This window comes from Toxorhynchites rutilus, chromosome 1, assembly GCF_029784135.1.
Source record: "Toxorhynchites rutilus septentrionalis strain SRP chromosome 1, ASM2978413v1, whole genome shotgun sequence".
NCBI classification, from domain to species: Eukaryota; Metazoa; Arthropoda; class Insecta; order Diptera; family Culicidae; genus Toxorhynchites; species Toxorhynchites rutilus.
In genome coordinates, this window is record NC_073744.1 from 32,726,879 (window position 1) to 32,754,705 (window position 27,827).

General features: G+C 37.4%; 1 protein-coding gene across 1 annotated transcript; it reads left to right on the forward strand.

The window, feature by feature from the left end:
• The first annotated feature begins 594 nt into the window (after nucleotides 1–594).
• On the forward strand, nucleotides 595–27,827 carry LOC129761863 (uncharacterized). The gene is made up of 3 exons (XM_055759681.1): nucleotides 595–1,141; nucleotides 16,517–16,875; nucleotides 27,595–27,827. The coding sequence occupies exons 2-3, from the start codon at nucleotides 16,731–16,733 to the stop codon at nucleotides 27,810–27,812; spliced, it is 363 nt and encodes a 120-aa protein (XP_055615656.1). The 5' UTR covers nucleotides 595–1,141; nucleotides 16,517–16,730; the 3' UTR covers nucleotides 27,813–27,827.

A 27,827-nucleotide genomic window follows, 5' to 3' on the forward strand; every position in this document is an offset into this window, starting at 1 on the left:
GCTTTTGCGGTGCGTACACAAAGCGATAACGGCATCGTGGCTGGAATAATCTGTGAGTGGGAGAATATTCGCCATTTCATTCCTTTACGTTGACTTCACGATGACGGGACGTTGTATGTTTAGGGCACTTTAAACTTCCATGAAACTCATCTAAAATCCAAAAATGATGACACGTATCAAGTGCGCTATATATCCACCGTCCCGACATCGTGAAGTAAACGTAAAGGAATGAAATGTCAAATATTCTCCCATGGAAATCGTATGGTAGTATTCACATACACCATACCGGCAGCTTTGACGTCGACAAAATAAGTCCTAGAGAATAGTTGACGGGACAATGACGGTGATGCTGTATGTGTAGCCCACTTTATTATATCAACAAGGTGAGAAAAAATATTCTCAGAACGGCAATTAGGTAAAAATAGTTGAATTAAATTTATTTTTTCTTTTCTATTGAAAAATACCCCTCCAACAAAGGCACACCTTCTGCGCTGTCGCAAACGCTGTCAGCAGTTAACATAAAATTTTAGATCACTTTCATCACTACTGTCTCGCGTGTTGACATTTGCCGTTGTTGTTAAAGTGTGTGTTTTTCACAGTCCGGTTCAATCGTCGAACGCAAGCAGTTGTTGCAGTGGTAATTGCGGTGATTGCGTGATCGTGTCCCGTGCGGTGTGTGTCCATGTATTGAGATTATTTGCTCGGTAAAGGGAAGTTCTATCGGCTGGGGGAGCAGTGACACTACCAGCGGCAGTAGCAGCAGGAAGAGGCCGATGATTCCATTTTTCATATCTGTCTCGCGTATGTGTGTGATTCTGATTTTTCCCCATTTCGCTGACTAAACGGGTGGCCTGAGATTACTGCAGTCAATTTCGGTTCGTATTATTTGGTGTGGTTCTGTGGTCCAGTTGTGTGTGACGAGTGAAAATATAGTCGATTTCCCTTGTGGGGGGTTAGTGAAGCGAATCGGGAAAAAAGTGTTATCGGTTCCGGTTCTGGTGTTTCCATCAAGACACAATCGAATTAAAGTGCGAGTTCTTATTTTTCTGTGCACCAATTTTCGATCTATATTAGATGAAGTGAGTAGTTCACAACGTGATAAAGCCGAGCACTGGACGAGGAACGATTAACACGGAGGAAAGTAAGTTAATGAGGAAGTTGGAGTCAACAAATTAAGAGAGCCGTGGGGGTTCAATAAGTTAACTTAATTTGATTCCAGAATCATTGGCCAACATTGGCCAACGCATTGCGTAGAATGATGTGGTCAACTCAACTCGCCAGACTAAAACGTGAATGAATGGATGAAAATAAAGTAGAGCGAGTTCGCGATGTGAGGCATAGCGATAAGGAGATTATTATATTGCGCTGGAAGGTATCTTGGTCCTAACCGAATGAATAGCGAAGAAATTGTGACCATCGAATGGATCAAAACGTGTTTGGAGTAATGCTTCCAAAATAACTTCGTTTATGTTACGCCCGCTTGCTTGAATGAGCAACAGAAATCCACTTAAAATATTAGTATTGCCGGCGAATTTTCGATTGAAGGGAATTTTATTATACAGTAATATGCTAGAAAGTTAGAAGTGATTAACACCGTTTGGCAGGTTGTAAATAAATGATACTGCTCAGTTATAGAAGTTAATCTTCTTGCCAAAAAAGATTGATTCTCTTTATATGAATCAAGTCTTTTCAAAGCAATGTTACGTCATTTTGCTTGAGGGGGCAGTCAGAAAAATGTTAAACACAATATTCATCCTGTTCTGCTCATGAAATTATGGGAATTGATTGTTTTTTTTTTTATTTGAGTCGGATAAAATCTCGTCCCGAGGGCAACTTTACAAGCCAATTTTTATTGACGCACTTCGCGGAAGTATACTTGGGAAAAGTTGCCCATTTAAATGTCTATCACGATTTCTGAATTGCGATGAAAAAATACAAAAAAAAAATGCAACTACATATATGCATTTGAAAATAAATCTAACTTTATCGTGGGCTCGCCGGCGAATGTTCGGGTCTTACAGGCTGTACGTGAGCGTATCCAAAATGTACCGCCGGTCAGGAAACGAAAGCCTCAGATAATGTTGTTCCACCATTGGGCGCACATTGTATTATCGCGAAGCATTTCCACTTCCGCGAGAGAAAAAAAAACCAATGTGGTTTTGGGTCCTGAACCTGTTTGGTAGACGGAATTCATTTATTCATTTTCGTCAAACAAATGTAGACTATATACTTATATAATAATGTTACAATGTTTTCTTAAGTTAAATATTATTCCTACGGTACATGTTTCTTTTTAGCAGTTTTTTATTCATTGTTGTGTCAATTAATTCGCAGTGCTGATTGTATATACGCATCATGCGATTGATAGGAATGTTGTTTGCATAATTTGTTCTGGATGTTTTGGTTAGAAACAAATTGCGTGCTCTTAGTTGACGCCCAGGTACATAGAAATTTATTTTTTCTAGTAATTCAGCTGATTGTACTCGTTGCGAAATTAGATCATTAACAAAAGAAAGCATTGCAAATTTACGGCGTTCCTTTAGTGCTTGGATGTTTATGAGCATGCAGCGTGCTTCATATGAAGGAAGTGAAAATGAGGTCCTGTTCAACTTACGGAGCGCAAATAAGAGAAACTGTTTCTGGACTGACTCAATGCGTTCTTCATGTACGACCATATACGGGTTCCAAACGATGTTACAGTATTCCAGAATGGGCCTTACGTATGTGATATACAAAAGCTTGATTGTGTATGGGTCGTGGAAGTTATGTGAGAAGCGTTTGACAAAGCTTAACACACTATTTGCACAGCAGTGGAACTCCATACAATTCACTGACTAAAAAGTGTCCACATTTTCATCGCTTGTTTACGTGAAGAATATAATTTTTTCAAGCACACTTGGTTTGAGAGTGTATGGATTTCTAGCTGTCTTGACGCAAGGTCTTTAATGAAAAATGAGAAGATGGGAAGGTTTATATAAACATGTTTATAATTACATAAGTTTATTCAAATATTAATATTGCCCGTATTTAACTATTCAGTGCAATTTTATCAAAATTTGAAAGAGAAATTAAAAAAAGAAAGTTTTTTTCAATATTTTTATGAGATTAATCTATTAAAAATCCATGATTACCTCTGCTTTATTATTTACCCCCCATTATTTGTTAATTTTTCCTGCTTTTCGTTCTTTGACCTATCATTTTGAGAGGTTTGAAATTGCGACAAGATAGAAATTTGGTGTGAAAGAGCGAATTGTAGAAAATTAAGTCGCAAATTCTCTAAACTTTATAATTAAAGTTTTTATGTAGTATTTAATTTTTGAGTTTGTTTGAATGACAGATTGAAGTTGATTCATAGAAGAATAAGATTTCATTTGATATTACGATTTTTGAAATCGACTCAATGGTTGTAAAATTATGACGTTTTGGAAGAAATCTTACTTATTTAATCAGCAAAAGGCCCACGTGGCATGTGCTGTACACAAAAATCGTCTCCATTCACATGAATTTAATTTTTTTTTTCCAATTGTTAACTTTCATTCTCATATCAAGGATCAACATATCATATCTTTCCATTAATCCGCAAACATGCCTAGTAGTAACTTAAAAAAAACAAACTCATAAACGACAAAAAGAGTCTTCGTATATTTTTTATATATTTTTCACCGTTTTATAGCGCTTTTTTAGTTGGAGTGCCTTTTATTCGGCACGTCGCCAGTTGGAGCACGCGTCAATCAAGAAGCAATCATCCGTCATAATTGTATGTCAGTTTTACTCAGTTTTTCAATGCCATTTTTATTGAAGAGTCTTTGAACGTTAAAATCAAAAAATTAAGGCATAGTATAAAAGTATTTAGTTTTGCAGTTTGTTTGACAAATGTATTCGTTTGAAAATATTTATTAATATATATCCATATATAAAGTGGATTATATCACATCCACTATTCAAGGAAGTTAATGATATTTTCTACCATCAATCCAAATGCAGTAATCTTAATTATTATTATGGCCGTACTAAAAGACATGAAAAACAACAAGAAAAACGCGAACATTGAAATTTGTGAACTATTGCAGTATTACTGCAGTATTATTGCAGCCATTCCATGCCAAACTGATATAGTGGTTTTCAGATTTTCGTGAAAATTGGTAGCTTCCCAGCATTAAGTCGTATGAATAGCTATAATTGGAGGCGATATACATACAACCAAGACACATTTGTATGATATATGATGCAGATAACTAGCATATACACACAAAAGTGGAGGCGATATACGTATATGCCATATTTTGTACGCATATAAAGCCGTATATAACGATATGCGATGCTTTTTGGACTGATATGCCATTTGATCCGACAATGTTACCACTCAATCCATCGATGGCACATGGAAAATCGTGTTTTTGCATTTTATGCGAGTTTAGATATACATGATCGATATTTTGATTGATATTTTATGCGATTGTGATTTGATACGAATTTATATGTAACTTATCATATGCAAAGTTATACGATTTAATGTTTGCTGGGGTGATTCGATTTTTTTCACTTTTTCCCAAAAATTACTTTTATCAAAAACTCATAACTTTTGAACCACTAAGCCGATTCACATTATCGATACATCAAATTGAAGTTAATGAGCTAGTCTTTTTTGGAAATGTCAAACTTGCAAGAAATTTGAATTTTTTTCTTGTAATTCTTGATTGTATCCGTTTTTATAGTTTACATGGTTTCGGGACCAACGGCGCTATATTTTTCTATATTTTTTAATTTCTTCCCCTTTTTCCTATTCTCAAAAATTCATAACATTTGAACTGCTAGAGCGATTCAGATGATAGATATATCAAATTAAAGCCTAGATTTTTTTGGAAAAATATTGCACTTGCGAAAAAAATTAATTTTGTTTTCGTGATTAATAATTGTATCTGTTTTTTTTATAAATAAAAAAAATAATTTTTTGCAAGTGTGAAATTATTGACTTGAATTAACTATGTCGATTATCTGAATCGGTTCAGTAGATCAAAAGTTATGAATTTTTGAAAAACGTAATTTTTGGAAAAAAGGAGAAAGGGGCTGTCCACATACCACGTGGACAACTTTAGGGGGGGTAGGGGGTACGAAAATGTCCACGCTTGTCCACGGTGAGGGGGGTGGGGATACAGATAATGTCCACGTGGACACGTTAAACAGATTTTTTTGAATACATTCAGATCTGTTCAAATAAATGATATCATTTCTGCATTTTCCGCCTATTTTGGGTATTTACTCTATATTTATCCATAAAATGGTTATGTCGAATATTCTCCCATATCATTGAACTTCTTCACTGAAACATGTATTCTGCATGGAAGTCACATAAACATTGAGTGATCAAGCTTCCATTGGTAGTGGAGGATCTTTGTTTTCAACTTCTTAGCTACGTCATATTTGAGTATAAACTGAACCATGTGTTCTAAATTCAGGTCTACGTGAGAGTAAATTTGACATAGCGAACTGCTGATACATTTGTATCTACAGAGTATATGTGGGATGTTAATAATATGATGAAATGACCGGAATATTATGGGATTTTCCAAAAATTTTGAGAAGGACTTAGCGAAACGAGTGCGATCCCAATTTTATAATACCAGCTCAAAAACAGAGTTCATATGCAGAACTCTGTACTAAAAGAAGCAGATTCAGTCCACCTTTTCTGATGGGTTGTACACTCGTTCCCAAATATTTCTCGAATTTTTAGCATGCATTTTGCGACGTTATTTGACACATTGAAACAGCTGCGTTAGGTATGCTCAGCACCAGGATCAGTTTTTTAAGGATCATTTTGTCCTGCCGATCGAAAGATTGTGATGTTACAAATGAAATTTCCGTTAATAAGCACATGTTATTACGACATTCGTGTTTTTTTTCCAGAGGGGCTTTGAATCCGGGATTAGATTACATATTCTGCACCACAGCCAAGAGGAATCTCCTATCAATACACTTTATGGAATAAAACATTCAAAATATTGTTTTCTTTGTTCTAATTTTCGCTTCAATATATGAACTAATATCTTGCAGTCAAAGTTTAGTAAGGAAGTATACCTAAAACCATTGGCTGTTTCATCATTTCAATGCTTTCGACACATTTTTTTAAATAGTACCTCGATTAGCTTCAAATAAAACAACATTCAATTGCACTAAACGATTGCCGAAGTCTTCAGAAAAACTCTTTTCGATAGACACTCGTTTCTCGGAGATTATCTGCAGGCGAGTGATTTTATTGTCAAATAAGTTTCTCCAGATGTTATGTCATGCTTAATTGTAAAAATATTCGCCTGATTGTGCAGTTTTACTGTTGTACTGTCCTTCGAAGTCACGGAGGAAATGTTTCTAATTTCAGTTTTTATTTTTGCTTTGGAAACAATCTCTACGTTAAAACCATTAGAAAAGCAGATATGTATTTGACGTTGATTCTCTGGAATGTTCTCGAAAAGCGTTTTGAACAAGTAGTAGTTTGGGCAGTTATCATAATGGGATTATTACACAAATCATTAAATAGATTTCCATACGCATTCGAACAAATGGGATGAAAAAGAACGAATTTTTGGTTTTAGTAATTTTAACTCATCATACAATACAATACAATACAATTCATAAAAATTCATACAATTAACAGAGCGTTTCCTGAAGCCAACGATTTCACATATTTTCAAACTCTCAAATATATTGGTAGGAAGTGGTATAAGAAATACTACATAAATAGAATTTGGAACAAACTGAAGCGCGATACAAATAACTTTTCGGGCAATGTTAATGAAGAAATCAAAGAATAAAAAACAACCGTTACTAATTAAGCCCATTTGCATTATTTTTTTTTCAAAAAAGGTTATTTGATTTAATATTATAATCAGAAAGTAAAGCAGTTTGCGTTGCATCGAATGAAAAATGCACTGCCTCAGACGAGAATTGTCTAGTGTAATTTTGCCTAACGAGCACTCTGGAAGTAAAAGCAGAATGGTCGCTGGGAATTCGTTAATAACACATATTTTCAAGGCGCTGATGTAGTCTTAGTCGATTTATGGAATGGAACGCGTCCTCTGTAAATTCTCCAAACGATGAAAGTTTCGTATTGCGCTGACAACAACAGTTAATTTGAGGTACTGTAGCTGGATGAAGTACAGTTAAGGAGCTTTCGAACTGTTGCCTACTTCATTTTTTGAATATGTGATTTGCGGAGACGAAAAAAATCATTATTTTTGTTTCTATTCATTTGTTCACCAAAAAAGTACATGTTTTTCTCTTGAATAATTTTTTTATCATTGAAAAACGCCAAATATAACATAACACTAATTTAAAATTGAATATAGGCACAATGCAATTATTTCCTTTTTTGCAATTACAATATATGGAAGAATGTCCACGTGGACAACAGGGGAAGGGTAGTCGATGTCCACGCTTGTCCACGGAGGGGGAGGGGGGAGTCTAAAAGCGTACTTTTTCTGTCCACGTGGTATGTGGACAGCCCCAAACATGATTTTTTGAACCATCGGTTAAATTTGAAAAATCATAATTTAAAAACGAAGGACACATTTTTGGATATGTTGTCTAAAAATCCTCAGCTTTCGAGAAAGAATATAAAAAAATGTAGCGCCCTTGAATGAAAACTATAAAGAATAATTGGCATGGAATATATATAGTATATAGTTTGGTGTTAATTTCCCCGGCAGCTAAAAAGCTGTTTACTTAAAAACTAATTGACGTTAACGTTTCATTACCTTGTAAATTCTAGATACAATACCAACAGAGGGTATTTAAAAAAATGGCTTTTTACGGGGTGTGTTCGAAATTGAAAAAAAAGAAATTTATTCAGAAATCATATTTTTAAGTTGTTTTTTAAGCGTACATACATTATTTAGTGGTATAATTATTGTATCATTCAATTTATTCCGATGAGAATGCTTTAAAATATATCAACTGATGCTCTTACCACATTTTAATTTTTTTTTCAATGTTCAGTTTCTATGGCGAAGCTTCATTCGTAAATTACACATTTGTCATCATTGGTGGAATACGACCATAAATGTTGTTATGAATAGAACAGCAAGTTATGATTACAATACATATGGGTTTATTTTGATAATGCATTATACATAAGCCGATAAAAATGCATTATAATATTTGTCCACAGCGTTTCAGCGTGTATATGTATATTTTATTCAATTTTCAGTTCATAATTTCTATCCCATTCGCCGTGTTTATCATGATGATGCTAACATTATATACGAACCTCCCACCTTATATATGATGTCTCCCACCCTCTTAGAGACATCTTAACAATTTGTTCAATTTTTAGAGCGTAAACCATCTGTCAATTTTTTCACTGTTTACATTTTCTTGCCACAAATCGTTGCCACTTTTTTCTCTCAAGTTCCACTTCTCTTCTCTGCTATTTGCTTTATTGATTACAGAGTTGTAGTGTTTTATAAATGTTCTCTAACTGTTTCACATTTCTCTACATTTTGATCTCCAAGACGTATTATAATATTTGGTACATGATTTTTTCTGCTAAATATAATGGAGTTGCATTTCTTTACATTCAGTTTTAGTAGATTTTTATTACACCAAGTATGGAATACATGTATTTCGTTTTGGAATGCTTCGATGTCGTTTTCATTACCAATTTCCGCGAAAAGCTTCATGTCGTCTGCATACACTAGTACATTTATACGCTTGAGACGAAGGAGATGTCATTAACGTACAGAATGAAAAGAAGAGGACCAAGATGAGAGCCTTGTGGGACTCCCGAAGTGACTTTTGCTGGATTTGAGAGAGAATTTTGAAAATGAACAATTTGTTCACGATTTGTTAGATAAGAATTCAGCCAGTTTAAGAGTCCTTGTTCCATTCCAATTTTCTGCAATTTGAAGAGTAGTAATGGAATGTCGATGCGGTCAAATGCTTTACTGAAGTCAGTGTAAAGAGCTTGTACGTGTTTGCCATTTTCCATTGCATTCAAAATAAAAGTCACAAATGCCAACAGATTAGTTGCAGTTGAGCGGCCTTTGAAGAAGCCATGTTGCATACACGTTTTTCTATTCTTTACTTGTTGGAAGACTTTCATTCACTATTGCTTCGAATACTTTAGGCAAGAGATAATGGCAATTCCACGATAATTACGTACGTCAGATTTAGCGCCTGATTTGAAGATAGGTACCAAAAAAAGGTTGTTTCCATTTTTCTGGGAATATTCCAGTTTGTAGTGACATATTGAAAATGCAATATAAGGGAAGGGTGAGTTCCTCAGCCAGGTTCTTCAGAAATACAGGTGCTATTCCGTCAGGTCCTGGTCCTTTCGTTCCATCTAATTTCTTTAATGCATGGCATATTTCTTGTTGTGAAAGATAGTTTACCGACATGTCATTTGGATATTCCGGTAAAAATGAAAAGTAGTCCCGATCGCGATTTTCTTCGGAAAATGTGGTATATACTTCCTGAAAGAAATTTGCAAAGAGATTACAAATTTCGTTCGAAGCATTCCTCACATCCTCATCGAGATGCATCTGCGATGAAAAGTTATTGCTTTTGAGCTTAGACTTTACGTAATTAAAGAATTTCTTCGGACATGATTTGACTTCTGTTTCGACCTTTCTATTATACTTTTCGTGTGCACTTTTAATGGCAAAATTTAGTTCTTTGGAAATATTCTAATATTCCAGCAAATTTTGATTACTTTTATCTATTTCGTATTTTTTTGTGCTTTTTGTTTTCTATTCTTTAAATTTCTCATTTGAGCGTTATACCAAATAGGATATTTGCTGGTTGAAATTCTTCGTCTTGTTTTCTTCGGCACAAATGTGATATTATGTTATTCAGAATTTCGTGAAGAATATGTACGGATAAGTTGTCATCTCGTTCGCTGTTTAATAACGTATGCCATTCTATGGCTTGTGGGCTACATTTGATTGCTTCAAAGTTTTTTTTAAAGATTTTTTTAAAGATGATGATGATGATGGCCCACCTCATACCCCTACAAAGGTTTGAGCAGGACGATTTATCTTATAGATAATAATTAAGTTTAACAATATCTCTTGATATTACAGTATTATAAAAAAACCAAGCGAACTGGATCTGTTGCAGGCATAAATATCTATTAATAGAACAGTAAAAATAGGCACAAACTGCGAAAAAACAAACAATGTTCCTATCCATATTGACATTGACATAGTCATAGTCTCAATTTCAGGCCCAATGTTTTTTCTAAGGCATGTCAAGAAAATTTCCAACCCGGGAAGATCCTTGACTGATTGGGAATTGAACCCAATATCTAAAAGTTTCTACTTAGAACATAAAAGAGATCTGCTACAATCAGAAATAATCGATATAACCATCTGATGAAAGATAGTTTACGACAATTTCGAATGAGCTATCCCAATTCCAGTTTCCACTCCAGACCCTATATAAAAATTTCATTATGTGTCAGTTTTCTGCCAGTGTTCATTATTAACATTCGTCCAGGCCCACCAAACACACGCGAGGCTCAAACTTTCGTAGACAACGCTAATTTTTTTTTTTATAATCTACAATTTTAACAAATTTAACAACAAAAAAACATCATCATCATCAGTACGAACATGGCAGTTTGAGATACCTGTAAATATTTTTTCTAATTTCAATTGATATTAAACATAAATAAATCATTTGACAAAAAAATTACGAAAACCTGTTTACAAAACAGATTTTACGTGGGAAATACACATTCTCTTAAACTCTGCCATTGTTGCCGCACGTTTTATTTCTCTGGGCATCGAATTGAAAAAATGTATTCCTTTGTATAACAACGAGTTCTGCGACCTACTGAATATAAAGTTAGGTGTTCTTGCATCATCCGCGTTTCTTGTATTGTATCTATGAACATCACTTCCTCTTGTTGTTTGACTGTTTGACTATAAAGTGAATAATATTATGGTGTAATGTTTGACTATAAAGTGAATTATATTATTAGAGAAACTTTTAAGGATCCCAGAAAATCAAACTTTACTATTCCTATCTAGCGGTGGGAGGTAGCTTCCCGAAAAAAAAGTATTAAAACTAGTGAGGAACTCGAAAACAAACCTCTGTTTATGCTACAAGAATAATTCAAGCTTACAACAAGAGCTGCCCAGTCAAGGTACGATCAACAGACAGGGATGTACCATGGTGGAATGCTAGGCTGGAAAAGTTAAGAAAACACGCTCGAAAAATGTTGACCGAGCTAAGCGTACCTCGCAGTGGGATGAATATAGGAAAGCACTCACTTCGTATAATAAAGAGATCAGAAGATCTAAACGTGAAAATTGGAGGCACACCTGTGAAAATATTGAAAGTACTCCAGTCGTTGCAAGATTACAAAAAGTTTTGGCAAATGATCATTCTAATGGTTTAGAAACACTCAAAAACGAGGACGGAAAGTTCACTTCTAGTGCATCGGAAACCTTGAGTTTAATGATGCAAGTTCATTTTCCAGGATCACTACCGGTCTTGAGTGATAGGACGACATGCGTAGATCCACATACTGATTTGCAACAGAATCACACTTTACCGTCTGAAGATTTCAATGATAATACCAGTAAACCTGGGCATGAAATGATCAGTGCAGAGAAGCAAGATCTAGCGAGTTGTATTTTCACTCATGCAAGAGTCGAATGGGCAATAAATTCCTTTGATCCTTTAAATCACCGGGTAATGATGAGATCCGTCCTGTGATGATGCAGAAAAAGCGGCTTACGATTGAACTATATTCCAAAGAATTGAAACAAATTCGGGTTGTTTTTATTCCCAAAGCTAATAAAAAAGATAAAAAAAAGTCCAAAATCGTTTAGTCCTATTAGCCTTTCGTCATTTATACTGAAATTAATGGAGAAACTAATTGATGACTATATCAAATCGAAATATTTGAAATCGACACCACTCAGTAAATTTCAATTTGCATACCAGCTAGGAAAACCAACAGTAACAGCACTTCATACACTAGTAACGGAAATTGAAAAAAACACTTGAAGTCAAAGAGTTGCTACTAGCCGCGTTCTTAGATATTAAAGGAGCGTTTGACAATGCATCCCATAATTCAATGAGAAATGCTATGATACAGCGTAATTTCGATGAAACTGTTGTAAAATGCTACAAAGAAGAGAAATAACGTGTAATCAGGGATGGGCCACAGTTACAATAAGAACTGTGAAAAGATGCCCACAAGGAGGGGTTCTTTCATCTCTGTTATGGTCATTGGTAGTAGATAACCTACTGGCACTTCTTGAAAGGATAGGATTTGAATATAGGCTTTGCAGATGATATTGTAATTGTAGTTCGCGGAAAATATGAGCATGTAATCAGAGATAGATTGTAATATGCTCTAAACTTAACTATAGCATGGTGTAAGGATGAGGGTTTATCTATAAATCCTCATAAAACTACTGTTGTTCCTTTTACACGTAGAAGGAAAATGAAAATACCAGATTTGCATTTGCTGGGATCTAAAATAGTGTTTTTTCCAAAGGTGAAATATTTAGGAGTAACTCTCGATAGCAAGCTCAATTGGAACTCGCATTTAGATGAAAAAATACATAAGGCTACGAATGCATTATGGATTAGTAAAAGAACATTCGGTAATAAATGGGGACTTAGACCTAAAATGATATACTGGATCTACACTGCTATAGTGAGACTTAGAATAACATATGCGTCATTAGTTTGGCGGCCAGAAACAAAATCCAAGCATGCTCAGGAAAAGCTAGGAAAATTACAAAGGTTAGCTACAATTTCCATCATAGGAGCAATTTGTAGTACGCCATCTAAAGTACTATAGGCAATGTTGAATCTACTTCCCTTATATTTATTCGTTCAATTGGAGGCGGAAAAAAACGCACTAAGGTTGAAAAGAACAAAACAGTTCTTTGATGGAGACCTTAGGGGTCATTTAAGTATTCTAAAGGAATTCAAACTTAATCCGATACTAACTCAGGAGGACTGGATGAGCAGGCAATACAACTTTGAACGACTATTCAATGTGACTGAGCCAAGCCGCACTGAATGGGAGTCAGGAGGACCCGATATTTACCCAGGATCTATAATTTTCTACACTGATGGTTCCAGATTAAACGAAAGAGCCGGGGCTGGAATAATCGGTCCTTGAGTGAACATATCAATTTAATGGGCAAGTGGTCAACTGTATTTCAGGCAATTGAATGTGCAAGAATTTGTCTAAGGCGCAATTATAGCCATGCAAACATATGCATTTTCTCTGACAGTCAAGTTACATTGAAAGCATTGAAGTCAGTTACCTGTATTTCTAAATTAGTTTGGGAGTGTATTCAACTTCTTCAAGAGGTAGCTAAAAAAAGTGCAGTGAACCTATTCTGGGTCCCAGAGCACTGTGGAGTTCAAGGTAATGAAAAAGCAGATTTGTTAGCTAGATGTGGATCATCGAAACCATTCCTAGGACCAGAACCATTTTGTGGGGCCCCGAATGTACCCTCAAAATGGAATTAAAGAACTGGGAAAAATCAACGATTGATTGCATCTGGACACATATCACCAAGTAAAAAAGTAACTGAAAGACTTCTCAGTCTAACAAAAAAAGACCTATGCACTTTCTGTGGCCTAGTGACAGGACATTGTCCAAGTAAATACCACCTAAAGAAACTAGGTAAATTGGAAGATGTACCTGTCGTTTCTGTAACCTAGAAAGTGAAAGCTCGGAACATTTATTATGTAACTAGCTGACCCGGCAAACTTCGTGTCGCCCAAAACTTATTTTTCGTTACCACATCCACGTTTTCTTATTAAGCCCACGGTTGTGGGTCCAATCGCAACACTGTTCATTGATTGATCTTCCAATCTACCTTTATAAATTACCTTTTACTGTAAAATTCCTAGTACTTCTACCAAAACTCGTCATTATAAAATAAAATTATTTTCAGACACAATTCTCGTTCAAGATTTTTCAACCACTTGCAAATGATATGTTTCTTCGTAACAAGGAATAAATGATAAATAAAATATGATAGAATAAAAAAGAGCTCCAAATCGGACAATTCCTTTCTCGAGTTTTGCTCTTATCAACACTTTAAATAAATATGGATTATTTATATAGATAGAAGATGATGATGCGTTTTATCACACTAACATCTATTTCCACTTTCGAACGAAAATCAATTTCGTTAGCGCGAACATCAAATGGCATCAAATGGATTTCCAAAATTTTTTTTTGCCCGGCGTATGGTACGATTGGATTCAATCATCAGTTGTTGAATTTCTGATAATAATTTTCAATCAATTTATTTGATTAAATAACTCCATGACGGTTCAAGATGAATGCTTTGGAAAATACATTTTTTCTGGGCTTTCAAGTTTTTTGTGACTTTCATTCTGAGAATCAAACTGAAATGTCTTTGATGTTTGAATAGAAATGTGAAATGTTTAGCTTTTGAATATTGAATATTGAATAAGTAAATAAGTTGATAAAATGCATTCGATTTTTCAAAGATCGATATAGCAAAGATCGATTCTTTGGTACCGATTTAATCAGTGCATCGATCACTGCGCCGTTTAGAAAATCGATCCATCAAGATCGATTTCTTTCTAAAGATCGCCCAATCCTACTTCCGCTACGGCAAGAAACGATGGCCCTAATACGTTTAAAAATTTCTATAGCCGTAAAACCGTAAAACCGTGGCATTCAACGTGTTAACTAACAATATTTTGGCATTTTTAAATTCAAAAAAATAATCAATAAGTAAGGTACATATACATTTTAACAAAATACAACTGTGATCGAAACTGACAAAAAAAAAATCAAACATTCGGAAACAGCTCTGACAATAGACTTGTCTTTAACTGTTTTTTGAAGGAACATACATTACGAGATTTCAAATTGTCGCTAAGGTTGCAATTAACAGGTGGTTATCAATTGAGCATTAACCACTGGCGGGCATCGAGCATCGAAAAGAATCCGGAAAGATGTCATCGTTGCTATTTTTCAGCAAGTTTTTCTACCAGTTCCCCTTGGAATTGAAAATTACATTCAAGCGAAAGAAATTATTTTAATGTTCTCTATTCATATAATACTGCGATCAAATGCATTTCGTTTTGTGATTTTTCAATCGAGTGCAATTAACAGGAAAGCTTTTGAAGATTTTTCTTCCCCATCAGTAGAATATTTTCGTATCCAATATTGGTTGCATAAAATCTTGTGCTTCCAACGTAACGCTCTCGTTTTCGAATATCCCCAAATATTCATTTACTCATTCATTCAGAATGGATTCAGATTCCACTTCAAACAAATGTTCACTAAATCAACGATCGACTACGTCAACCTTGCGGTCATACCACAGATATAACCCACTTCCTGTTTCTTTTTTGTTGGTTCGACACTCTTCCCCTCTCTAAGGTTTGGGGGAAGGGGTGTCTGTCATACAAAATGAACTACAAATTTCTGCATATCCCGAGAACTATCAAGCCCAAAACTGGAGAAAGGAATCGTTCGATTTGAAATGTCATCATTTTATTATATGTTCTGTATCAAATATGTATTCCATGTAAGGGACGACATTCATGTCAACTCGACTGGCCGTTGGCAGCACCATCTCAGATAGCAGTGAAATGTTGTGGATGTAAAGACATGTGTCATTTGAGCAACTTTGCATACTTGAAATATTCGAAAAAGAATTAGACTACTTTACGGAAAAAGTCAAAATTTGAGAAAAATGAATTTTAAATTTTGAAATAACTTTTTTTCCGAAAATTTGTTGGCATTTTTTTGTAAAAATTTAAACTATTTCCTATATTCCATCCTTTGACAGTTTTGTAGGTATCATAGTTTTTAAGTTATAAATTTTTGTGAGGAATTAAGAAAACTTCCACTACTTCCAAAAAGTACTCTAATTTTTTTCGAGTATTACAAGTACGCAAAGTTGCTTAAATGACACATGTCTTTACACCCACAACTTTTAACTACTATCTGAGATGGTGCTGCCAACTCCTAAGACGAGTTGGCATGAAATTTGTCAAGGGAGAAACATGTTATTTACAAGTGATTGGACAATCTTGAACGAGAATTGTGTCTTAACATAATTTGATATTACAATGACGAGTTTTGCTAGAAGTACTAGGTAATTTATAGTAAAAGGAAATTGTAAATGATTAATTAGAAGATAAATCGATGAACGGTTCTGCGATTGGACCCATGAACGTTCGCTTAGCAATAAAACGTGAATGTTTGAAGATATTGATGACAAAAACATTCATTTTGGGCGGAACAAAGTTTGCAGTGTCATCTAATTGATATATAAAAGATTTCTACTAAAATTTTATACAATTTGATCAAGTGTATTTGTCATTAGAATATAATGTCAATTTTCATAACATGTCAACTTATATTCGAATGTTCCTCACAGCAAAACTTCGAGTTTTTTATGGCGTCTATCAATTGATACATTGAGTCCAGTTAAAGTACGCCCAGTTAGTGAACGACTTCTGTCATTGAAAATGTTTTCTGTTCTACTTGCAGGTTCCGAAAGCAGGGTATCGGGAGAGACCTAATGTTCGTGCGACAAAAAAAAACCTAATATGAGTGCATTATGCATCGAGATTAAATCGCTGTGATAGAAAGAAGAGGAAGACAAAATAAGATATCAAAGCGGAAGTGATTGCTTCTTACGAGTGAGTAAAGCAGGAGGAGAAAAGATCACACATAAACCATCCCCCCGGTCGATTGTGTAAACATGAGTGGTAGCAGCAGCATAGATCCATCGGGTTCTGTCAGTGCCGTCTCGACGCCCATCAATGCTGGCCAGCGGCCGGATTCGGCACCGGCTCTAGGATCTTCGCAAGCTTCCACACCACCGAACGCCGGTGGAAAATTTCTCGGTAAGTTGTGGTAGTTTCATGCGTTACTGGTTATTTCTTCATCTCTAGTTGTGTATAGAGTTAAGTAGAATCCCTCATAGAGGCCACTTCATTACTGCTTCTTACCGTTTTATGTTTGATTACCCCCATTAGAGACACTTTAACAAGTAAGACTTTTTGGTCGCGGAAAAAAAAAGTTCCTAATTTTATCGCCGTGAGTTGTATAACCTTGGTACTGTTTGGCCAGTGGCTCTTGTACCCATTTTTGCTGCTCGCAATTAAGAGCATGATAGCACAGTATGCTTCTTGGGGGAGAACTTTTCGGTTTAATTTATCACATTAATTTTATCACGCTCGCAGCGTCTATACCCTAGGTGACCTCGCTCTAGGTTGCGTAAGAATTTGCTACCGTCGTCATCATCTCGCAATCAGCGAACGGCCGGCCGGTCCGCCGGTCGGCAGCGGCAGTATTTGCAAAGCGTGCTCGTGATGTAAATAAGATTACCATCAGCGCTTATTTTTTTCTTCTTTTTGTCACGATCACCTACCACTTTGATTTATCGAAGGCCTCCGGATGGTGACAAGGTCAGATTTGGGCATTAATCAAGCTGGGTGGCGTGATTTTATTCTCGTAATCGAAGGAGCTTGAACGTGTACTTTATTTTTCGCTTTTCACGCTAATGATGGATCGATTAGATGTAATCATCCTCAGTTTCAGATCAAACTTTGTTCACGCTTTCGGTATTAGAAGTTAAGTATTCTATATGGGTGGGTAAACGTTATTCTGAATACAGAGTAGTTTTTGAAAATTAACATTTGATTTAGAGGCGTATACCGATGTACGGACACAAGATCACCGCGCTCGCATCATATTCCTCCTCTCGTTCCTCTCGCTCGATAACACTAAAAGTTCGTAACTCTTGGACGAATCCTGGACGATAACAGCTTTCCGGGTAACTACGATGGATAGAATACAGCGCTGTGTGCGAATATCGGATCAATGGTAACGTCTGACGATGATACCAGCCGCGAGATCCTGATATGCATTATCAATGGGAATCGTGCCTATTCTGGTCTCCACAAACACTTGGATCAACCAGACTTAGCATTTTAGCGAAATGTTGTCTTACAAAGCGCTCATAAGGACCGCTTGTCCACTACGGGCACGAAACATAGACAATAACTATTCGAAGAAGACCTGCGAGCACTCGGAGTCTTTGAACGACGATTGTTAAGAACCATTTTCGGCGGTGTACAGGAGGACGCCGTATGGAGGACGAATCACGGTGATCAACGCAGGAAGGATACGCTGGGCAGGACATGTTGCAAAAATGCCGGAGAGCTATCCTACAAGAATGATGCTTATCGGGAATCCGGCCAGTGAGAAAGGTGGTTAGACCAAGTGGAACAGGACTTGGTGAGTTAATTGGAGAAACAAAGTGGATCAGGCCATGTTGTAAAGATGTTAAGCCAAACTAAATAAATACATAGGAAGAGGGTAACGGCAAGAACAGAACCTTGAGGAAAACTCGAGAGCGAATGTTATCAATTTTGACCTCAAAGGTTCTGGTGTAGGCCTTTTCCAGGTCCAGTGCTACCATCTCCATGTGCTGACGGTTCCTGCCGGCTTCGGCGATCATGTCTTCAAGGGTTGCGAAGTAGTTGTTGATGCCAATACCTGGTCGGAAGGCGAACTGCCAATAGTCCAATTTCCTGTTTTCGAACTGAAATGTGGCCAGACGTCTGTTCGCCAATCTTTCCAGGATCTCGGATGAATAAGAGATCATGAAATGTGGACGGTGGCCTTTGACATTCTTGCTGCTTTGGCTGAGCTTAGGCATGCGTATTGCTAGGCTTCCAACCCTCGGGAAATTCGTGGTCGTTAAACGTCGTTAAAAATGCTGCGAAAGACGGATTGCCTAAGTTGTTTCAGCATCATTTAGCCAACAACGTCAGAACCAGTTGACTCACCTTTGGCGGAACGAAGGGCATCCAAATATTGGGTTGGGAAAAAAGAAATGTCGTATATTGTCAATATATGGCAACACTTAAACATATCTTGTGTTGTACTTATCGCATCGGGTCATTCTATACGGCTATTTAAAGACGACAATCTGTGCTACAAGTGTCGTTTTGATAGTAATGTGATAGTCCGTTTCAGTCTCAAGTTATAGCGCGTCAAAGATAGAGTCCACCAAGCAAGAAATTCGCCATATTTTACGTTTTTACTACCTGCGAGGTAAAACTGCAACGAAGGCGGCCGAAAAAATTCGTGTAGTTTATGGATCCGATACTGTAACGATTCGCACAGCACAGCGTTGGTTTGATCGATTTCGTTCTGGTGTAGTGGCTGTCGAAGATACACCCCGTACTGGTAGGCCAATCGTCGTGGCCAAGTTGACCGGCAAGTGAGCACTCGCTCGATTGGCCAGGAACTGGGTATAGACCGTAAAACCGTTTGGAGCCATTTGCAGAAGATTGGATTCCAAAAAAAAGCTGGATGGATGGGTGCCACACGAGTTGACGCAAAAAAATATTTTAGATCGAATCAACGTCTGCGATGCACTGCTGAAACGGAACGAACTCGACCCATTTTTGAAGAAGATGGTGACTGGTGATGAAAAGTGGATCACGTACGACAACATAAAGCGAAAAAAGTCGTGGTCGAAGCGCGGTGAGCCGGCCCAAACCATCGCCAAGCCCGGATTGACGGCCAGGAAGGTTTTGCTGTGTGTTTGGTGCGATTGAAAGGGAATCATCCACTATGAGCTGCTCAACTATAGCCAGACCTTCAACTCGGTTCTCTACTGTGAGCAGCTTGACCGTTTGAAGCAGGCGTTTGACCAGAAGCGGCCAGAAATGATCAATAGGAATGGTGTTGTTTTCCACCAGGACAACGCTCGGCCTCACATCTCTTTGATGACCCGCCAGAAGCTTCGGGAGCTCGGATAGGATGTCCTATTGCACCCACCGTATAGTCTGGACCTGGCTCCAAGTGATTATCATCTCTTCCGGTCCATGAAAAACGCTCTTGGTGACACTAAGTTGGCTCCAAAAGAGGCTTGAGAAAACTGGCTGATAAGAAGGGGGCGTTTCATAAGGAGAGGATAATGAAGTTGCCTTCTAAATGGCAACAAATTTGCGAACAAAACGGCGCATATTTGACTTAAATTGGATAATTTTTAGTATGTTTAATAAAGCGCCAAATTTCGATCAGAAATACGACATTTCTTTTTCTCCAACCCTATATTACTCAATGGTGAAATTCCGGCTGAGAGTATTATTGGGACGACTCACCGGGACCACAAAGTTGCCGACTGAAGTGGTATCCGCTGGAGGACATGTCGTAAATGGAGGACAATCTCGTAAAATATTCCCGAGCGTGTTCGAAGTATCTGCCAAATCGCTGTGGGTTATATGGGTTAGCGCCAAAGACCCACATAGGATTGGATCTCGATGATAAACTCCAGATAACCTGGCTTCGCCTTCCGGATTAACCGTCGTACCCTCATGGGTTGCGCTTGATATCTGTTCATGGCAGCCTTCTTTCATCGGGACTCCCACTGGTAGTCGTTTAGTCGCACGCAGAAGCTTTCTCCGCTTCTTGACCTTCCCTTTGATGTCCTCAGACCACAAATGGAGCGCTTTTTTGCCTGTAGTGGTTTTCGTTCTTTGGATGAACGCTTCGACCGCCTCCATGATGGTTTTGTTGAAGTGGAAAGTTTGTGGTTGAGTTGTTTCTAGAAAGTATATTTGAAAGAGTCAGCTCTTTCGAAGATCCATCTCGGTCGGCAAATTGTGAGCGGCTGCGGGCCGTTGAAATTGATGGTTATCGGGTGAAGGTCGCTGCCCCCAGCTGCGGCGAAGAGCATTGAAGTCCCTCAAGATGATTTTGGTTTCCTTCAAATCTTCTAACGCCTCAAGTAGACTCCGCCGTAATTGCGGGATTGTGCAACACTGCAGGTTAGGGTGCCAATTAAATGGTCATCTCGTATTTAAAGAAGTTACCCCATAAAAAAAGTTCACTACCTCGAAAAAACACCCTATTCACAATATCAGCTCAATCGGATTTAAGGGAGAGTGGCACAAAGCGGTCAAAGTTTGAGTTTTTTGAAAATCGAAAAATCACCCAAACAAAAAACAAAAAACCTCGAACAAAAAAATTTCGGACCTCATTCACTAGTGTCGCAGATGTTAAAATTTGAGTTTTTTAAAAAACAAAAGACCATCGAAAATCGGGGTTTTTTTTTTAAAAAATTAATGGCAAATGTCTTAAAATTACAAGATTTGTCAAAATTTACTGTTATCTCAAAAAATTTTTGTCAAAAAATTTTTTTTCGGCACTTGGTCGATTTTCTGCCTGAAAAGTCGATTTATGACAAAAAAAAATTGTTTTGAGATAACTAAATCCTGGCGTGTCATACAATTTTATGACATTCGGCATCAATTTTTTTTTTGAAAACCCCTATTTTCGGAAATTTTTCGATTTTCAAAAAACTCAAACTTTGACCGCTTTGCGCCACTCTCCCGATTGAGCTGAAATTTGGCATAGGGCGATTTTTCGAGGTGGTGAACATTTTGTATAAGGTAAATTTTTGAAATTTTAGGGTCGGTTTGTTTTCCCATATAATTCATTGGCACCTTACTGCACGTATATAAAAATGATGATCACTGGAATCGGGGTCTTCATTTGGACTGCTATTATTGGCAGGTCATTTGACATTTGTTTTCCGCAAATGGAGGATGTTTCTTTGGACACCCAAAGCAACGGAGTGTTGAAAACGGAACCCCGCTTTGTGTGCTAGAGCCCCGTTTTTTCTAAGGTCAGGCAAGAAGTTGTTACCATGAATACTGGATGGTCGATTACTGTTTTGGATACGGTTACTTTGAAGGAGACGAAAGGCTAGAATAGGGGATCTCGAAGTGGTCAATATTGACCCCTTGGGGTCGATATTAGTTTCTCAGGGGTCGACGAGGTCTAAAAATTGACCCCCATTTGATTAACGCAAGTTCTTGTTTGAAACTTTCAAGATACAGTATAAACGTGTTACATGATCAAACTCGATTCCTAGTAGAATGTATTATTGTTGTATTTTTCAAAAACTAAATAAATAGATGAGTGCGCATATGTTAGTATAAAATGAAAAATTTGGCAAATACATTTGAGATTTGTGTTCTGGAATTTGTTGAAACTTGGATACACTCATTTACTAATTTAATTCAAAAGATTACACTAGTAGAAATAACAAGAAAATAACCATGTTCATCTCATAACACTGATTTTTTAATAATTAATTGCCTACTCCAGTATTTGTGAGTAATTTGTATTAACATATATTCAATCGAATTAATATTTATATAATTTTACATCTATTTATTTCGTTGAATTTAAATGAGAAAATGATGTCAAGTTTATTCGCTTAACCCACGGTTGCCGGACTTCCAGATTTGTCTGGAATTTTCCAGATTTTGTTAAAGCATCCAGATATCCAGACCGTCCTTCGTCTTGTTTCGATTTAAAAAAAATAATCTGCAATCACATTTCACTTCATTGAGTGGGTTTGGAAAGCTAGAAAGCTAGCTGGTTTCTACAAAGTTTGTATTAAAGACATAAAGTGTGTTGGAGGATTGAAGGATTTCTTGAAGCATGCTGTGATCACGAATGTTGATTGATTGATTGTGTTGAATTGTAGAAACTTTAAACTTTTCCAGTTTTACTCTTGATAAGAGCCCTTGTGGACAAATTCAATCCGAACTCCTTCTTCACCTGCCTTGAGAAAGACACTTCATTGTCATTGCTCATCAGCAAACCGTGTCCGCTTCCTCAAACATCAACCAACGTTCTCGTGAAAATGTTCAATAAAATTCGCAATTAAATATAAAAAATGTCGACAAAAAACCAGACTTTTGATTTTCTAACATCCAGATTTCTGTTCAACACCTGGCAACTCCGGCTTAACCCTTTGTAAGGCCGTGGAAACTAGGCAAGGAATCGACTAAAACATCAGAGAACACAATCCTTACATAAGGAAGAACACATTATCTTTGATAAAAAATGAACTATTGAGACAGCTGAAAAAATTGGTGACAGTATGGTTGCCACTGCCTGTCAACCCCAAAAACTTTGCTTGCCACTGCCTTGTTGGCTCATTTTATTGTGCCTTTGGTTATTCAAAAATTAAAACAATAACTCTAGTGTAGCGAAAAAAATTTTTTTATATGCACTTACAAAGAAAAAATATAAAATTAAAATTTTTCATCAAATACACCATTTTTTATTGACAAAACTGCATGAACTTACACAGTTACTGAAATAATAAGTAAGTTTGGTATGCGTTGGAAAACTTACCAACGAATTTAAACAGAATTTTTTCCCGGTGCTATAATTTTTTTTACATATAAATGACTCTCAAATTAACATCGTAACTTTTTAGTGGCCCGAAAAAAATGGGGGAATGCCAAATACTGTTAGAAGTCTTTGGTTAAGCAAAATATTGAAAAAACCGTGCGGCAAAAAAAAAAATTAATGTTGGTGCCACCAACAAACATTTTTTTTGCGCACCGGTATATAGTTGTTACGGCCATATAACCAACCGCAAAGTCTTTAAATTAATAAGAATTTTGTATGAATAAGACAAAAACTAGAAATAGATTTTCGTTTGAAAAATTTGGTTATAGGGGTCTGAGGTATCACTTATTTCTGGAAAAGGGGTCTATTGCCCAAAATAGTTTGAGAGCCCCTGGGCTAGACTCTTCCCACGTGCTACTAGCTTGGTCGATATTGACGATGTCATGAACATGTCGCTTTATGCCGTTTTCCATCTGCTGTTGTTGAGCGCTCCATTCGGGCGGGGGCCTAAAAGAACTACGAACGTATCAGATGATGGCGATGGGGGCAGCCTACCCGCCATTTCAGTAGGTATCACCTATTCTTATCCAGGGAACAGAATAGCATAACTGTTAGCCCTCTGGATCTGGTATTGTATCGGTATTGACAACGGTAAAACGGACACGACTCTTTTGAAACTCCGATACCTCCTACACGAACAGTATGGCCCACATTAGGCTTAGCTAACCTCTTCCCATTTCAGTATCTTCTACACGAATCGTTCATTCTCTGTTGGGTGGAATTCGTACAAGCAATGGGTTCTCGCGTTCTATGCATTTTCGTGCAAGATGTTGGACTTTTTCCGTGAACTTATTCGTCAAGGCCCAAAGGTATTCAGCAGAGTCTTTTGCATTGAGAATCCTAGGGTCAGCTGAAGATTTTGCATAGACCATGAGTGTGCTTAGCCCTATTGCAGCTTCATCAGGTTCCTACCACTAGTTCGTTTTTCAATCCAACTGAAGGTTTTCGAGCAGCAAAAAAAAAAATTTTGAAATTCAGAATATTGTTTGTTAGAAATTATGTAGTTTGTTATACCGAAATCGTGAGGAAAGTTTTAAGTACTTCAAAATTGATCGGGTTAGATTTTCTCTACTTTCAAATCTTTCATCTGTTAATTATGATTTAAATCTATAGGATTTACTCAATTTTATACAAACATAAATATTTGATTTATTAGATTTTGTCTTGAGGCGAGATCTACGGAGGGTTATCAGAGGCCTATCTATTGGGAAGGTAACTCTCTCTTCTGAACCACCTAATGGGACACACAAACACGGTTAGGTTTAGAACCACGTACCAAAATATAATTGCATATCAATGGGGGCAAACAATTTTCGAAGCAATAAATTCCGGATAATTTTGCCATCTCTTTACAGCGGTATAGTCCAGCAAGCCAACCCTTGGATTCTTCCTCCCCCCCCTCTACTTTTCCGGCGAGTTCTAATTTACCGGGACTGAGAAATATTAGCATAGCAAATTAACGACATAACGTGATGGTATTTCGCAAAAAAAAAGCGCTCTCTGGTGGTGTTCGTTTGTTACGCGCTATCGACTTTTGCTGAACAGCTAACCATCGGCATGGGCTGTGATGTTATCAACGGGCTTCTCTCTCTAACCACTCTACTCCCGCCAACGGGCCAAAACGAGTGGTGTGAGTTTAAAACCTCTAGCCGGAAAGAGGCAATTTAAATCTTGCAGCTACCATGAATAATAAGCGGAAAACGAAAAGGGAAATACGTGCAGCAAGCAGGCGAGCCCATCTCGAGTTTCTCGCCGTTTGCTAGGGGCTGGCCCACAGAGTCTATATCCGAGACGAGAACGAGACGGTTTTTTTTGCGAGAACTAGGCTTCTATCGCCGAATCTCATTCCAGCGCGGCGCTAATCCACGCCATAATATCCCAAGGCGTACGGCTTTCTTTCTCTCTTTTATCAACAACTCAATGTTGACAGGACGACAGGTCGAAAGACCCAGGCGGAGGGTAACTTTTAATTGTATCTCATGCATTTTAGATGCGACGAAGACAAAATCCTTCCGGAAGTTTCTATCGCCACTCAATCAACCTGCAACCAAGGATGGCCAACTTTTTTTTTGTGTGAACCATCGCGCACGATTTTCTTCCCACTAGAGCACGTAACAAACACCCACCCAACCCCCTCCAAAGCTCACATGTAATCATTTTCTCGCTAGTTTCATCGATGGTTTCCCCTGCGAATGCGGTCAGGGAGGAGTAGCGTGCCTGTTCGTTTCGGTTTCGGTGTTTGGCATGTGTGTTGACAAAGTCAAGGTGCTGTTGTTGTGAATCTTGAAACCATACACACAGCTCTCGCATGTCTCGAAGCAATAACAGTGGAAGCATTTTGGCGTTTATTTTCCGGGAAGAACGAACGAACACACAACATGAGGACGACAACGACAACGAAGAGAGGATGTTGATGACGACGATGATGAGGATTCGTAAGGAATTGGGAGTGTTCGTGGTTGGCGTGAAATTTTGGGTAATATGAGAAGTTGGGCGAAAGTGTTATTGGAAAGAGTTTTCTGGTTGAACTTTTTTCGAGTTTAACAGAACTGAACATTAAGCCAACACGGTTTCCATTATTCGTATGGTTTTTGGAAACCACAATACATTATTTTGTTGACATGAAGGTAACCTTCTTTGAAGTAAACTCAGGATTATGTGCTGACAGGCAGTAGTTTGAATTGCTATGAAAAGTGTATTAATTTTCACTCGCATACAAATTGTGTCGATAGAGTGGTCCTGGCGAAATATGTACTATTGGGTGGGTAATCAAATTCTGTGAACTGTCTCAAAATTCCTGAGGGTTTAACCTGACAGAGGCATTATCTATTTTCACCATGTTAGTTTCCCCTAAGGTAAGGGATTGAAATATACTATCCGTTTTGAATGTTGATTGATTGATGAGGATCCGTAGTTTCGACTACGTGAGCCGACAGTTTGCCTGAATTGTGGTTGTTTGCTTCATCGATCGATATCGTTATTATTGAATTGTATGCGCCGAATCTAAAGTTTCACTTTAATTTTTTTCTTGCATTTTTTGCAAGGAAGAATGCAGAAGTGGACTTTCAATTACATTTCAATTACAATACAAACGTGTGACTAGGTTATTGCGTCAGATGGTTAAGATTTCGTACTCGATACATGTGGTAATTGCTTTACTCAGTATTGTTTGAGTGTTCGTTAATGAAGAACATCACAAAAAATACCGTATTTTATCGAGGTTACTTCAATAAAGCCGAAAACGCAAGCCAGGCAGTTGGAAATATGAATAGTGTTTATGGTTCAGATAACATAAACACTAACCACGTAACACGTAACAGCAAAGCTTTGATTCAGTTGGAATCTGGAATCACTGTTCATTTTCTAGCAGCGGTCGTAGTAGGTATATCTGAGGTCTTTTAACAGCAAGTTGTTTAGTAAACCTTTATCTTCCGGTGCTACGGTTTCAGGTAATTCCCGCTCCATCGCAGACAATATAAATATAATGTATGCGCCTCTGACAATATAAATATACAATATAAAAATTACGTTCGGGAATGATATAAAACCGCCTTAAAACGTACGTCTCAATGTACTTCGCAATAGGAGATTCGACAAAACTCATGATCTGATTTGTCAATTTTTTTCATTCGGGTAAACATTCCATTCTGGTAAATGTTCAATTAGGGTAAATGTCGCATTCGGGTAAACTTTGCATTCGGGTAAATGGCCATTCGGGTAAATGTGCTTCGGGTAAACACCTATGATATCGGAGTTTCAAATCAAGCGATACGCAAACTTGCGGAACGGAACATTCGCAGCATAGTTTTACACACCTCAGTCGAAGTACCACTTCGAGCTTATGGGCATAAACTAATTGCACATTGGTATCACTACTGAAACGAGTGGTGCACACGAGACTCTCCATTTTGATTCTTGTTTTCCTATTTACCCACTTATAAACTCCTCAACATAATGGAATCGCTCTGTTTATATAATTTTCCAATCAATTAATTTGCCATTAAGTAATTATTCCCTTCCTTCCTTTCATGCTTCATGGTCAGTGGCATTTGTCGGCTGGACGGTTCCTTCGATGCTTCTGCGAGTTTCCCCGGCTCGGATTGAATTTTGAAGTTTTGCGTTGGCATTGTGATTTCATTTCCTGTCGCTTGTGCGCTCCTCAGCAAGAATAAGTTATCCCCCTAGTGGATTGGGTCAACTTTTGTGACTAGTACAATTTAGCAGTAGCATTCAAACATGTACACATACACAGAGGAACGATAGATTTGTTTTTTATTATCTTTGGTTTTGCAATTAATTGTTTGTGTTTGTTTTTATAATCGGATCCACAGATCCTCGATCGGCCGAGGAGAAGAAACTTCGCCGGACGTCGCTGATGGTTCCGCTGCCAAAGCAGCCCTCGTCGGAGAGCCTCAGCTTCAGCCCGGGACCCGCGTCTCCAGGTGATATTTTTGCTGTCGTTGTTGATGTTGTTGTTGGGTCGTATGTAAGGCTGCTATTTTTTTGGAGTTTTTTCCCTCTCCATTTGATCGTATCGGTGTTTTGTTAGTGAAATCTAGAGATA

Bases quoted from the DNA above. Each gene is read 5' to 3' on its own strand.
- LOC129761863 (XM_055759681.1), top strand. From the start codon at position 16,731: ATGAGTGGTAGCAGCAGCATAGATCCATCGGGTTCTGTCAGTGCCGTC. The intron at 16,876-27,594 runs GTAAGTTGTGGT...TCGGATCCACAG, and splicing joins CGCCGGTGGAAAATTTCTCG to ATCCTCGATCGGCCGAGGAG.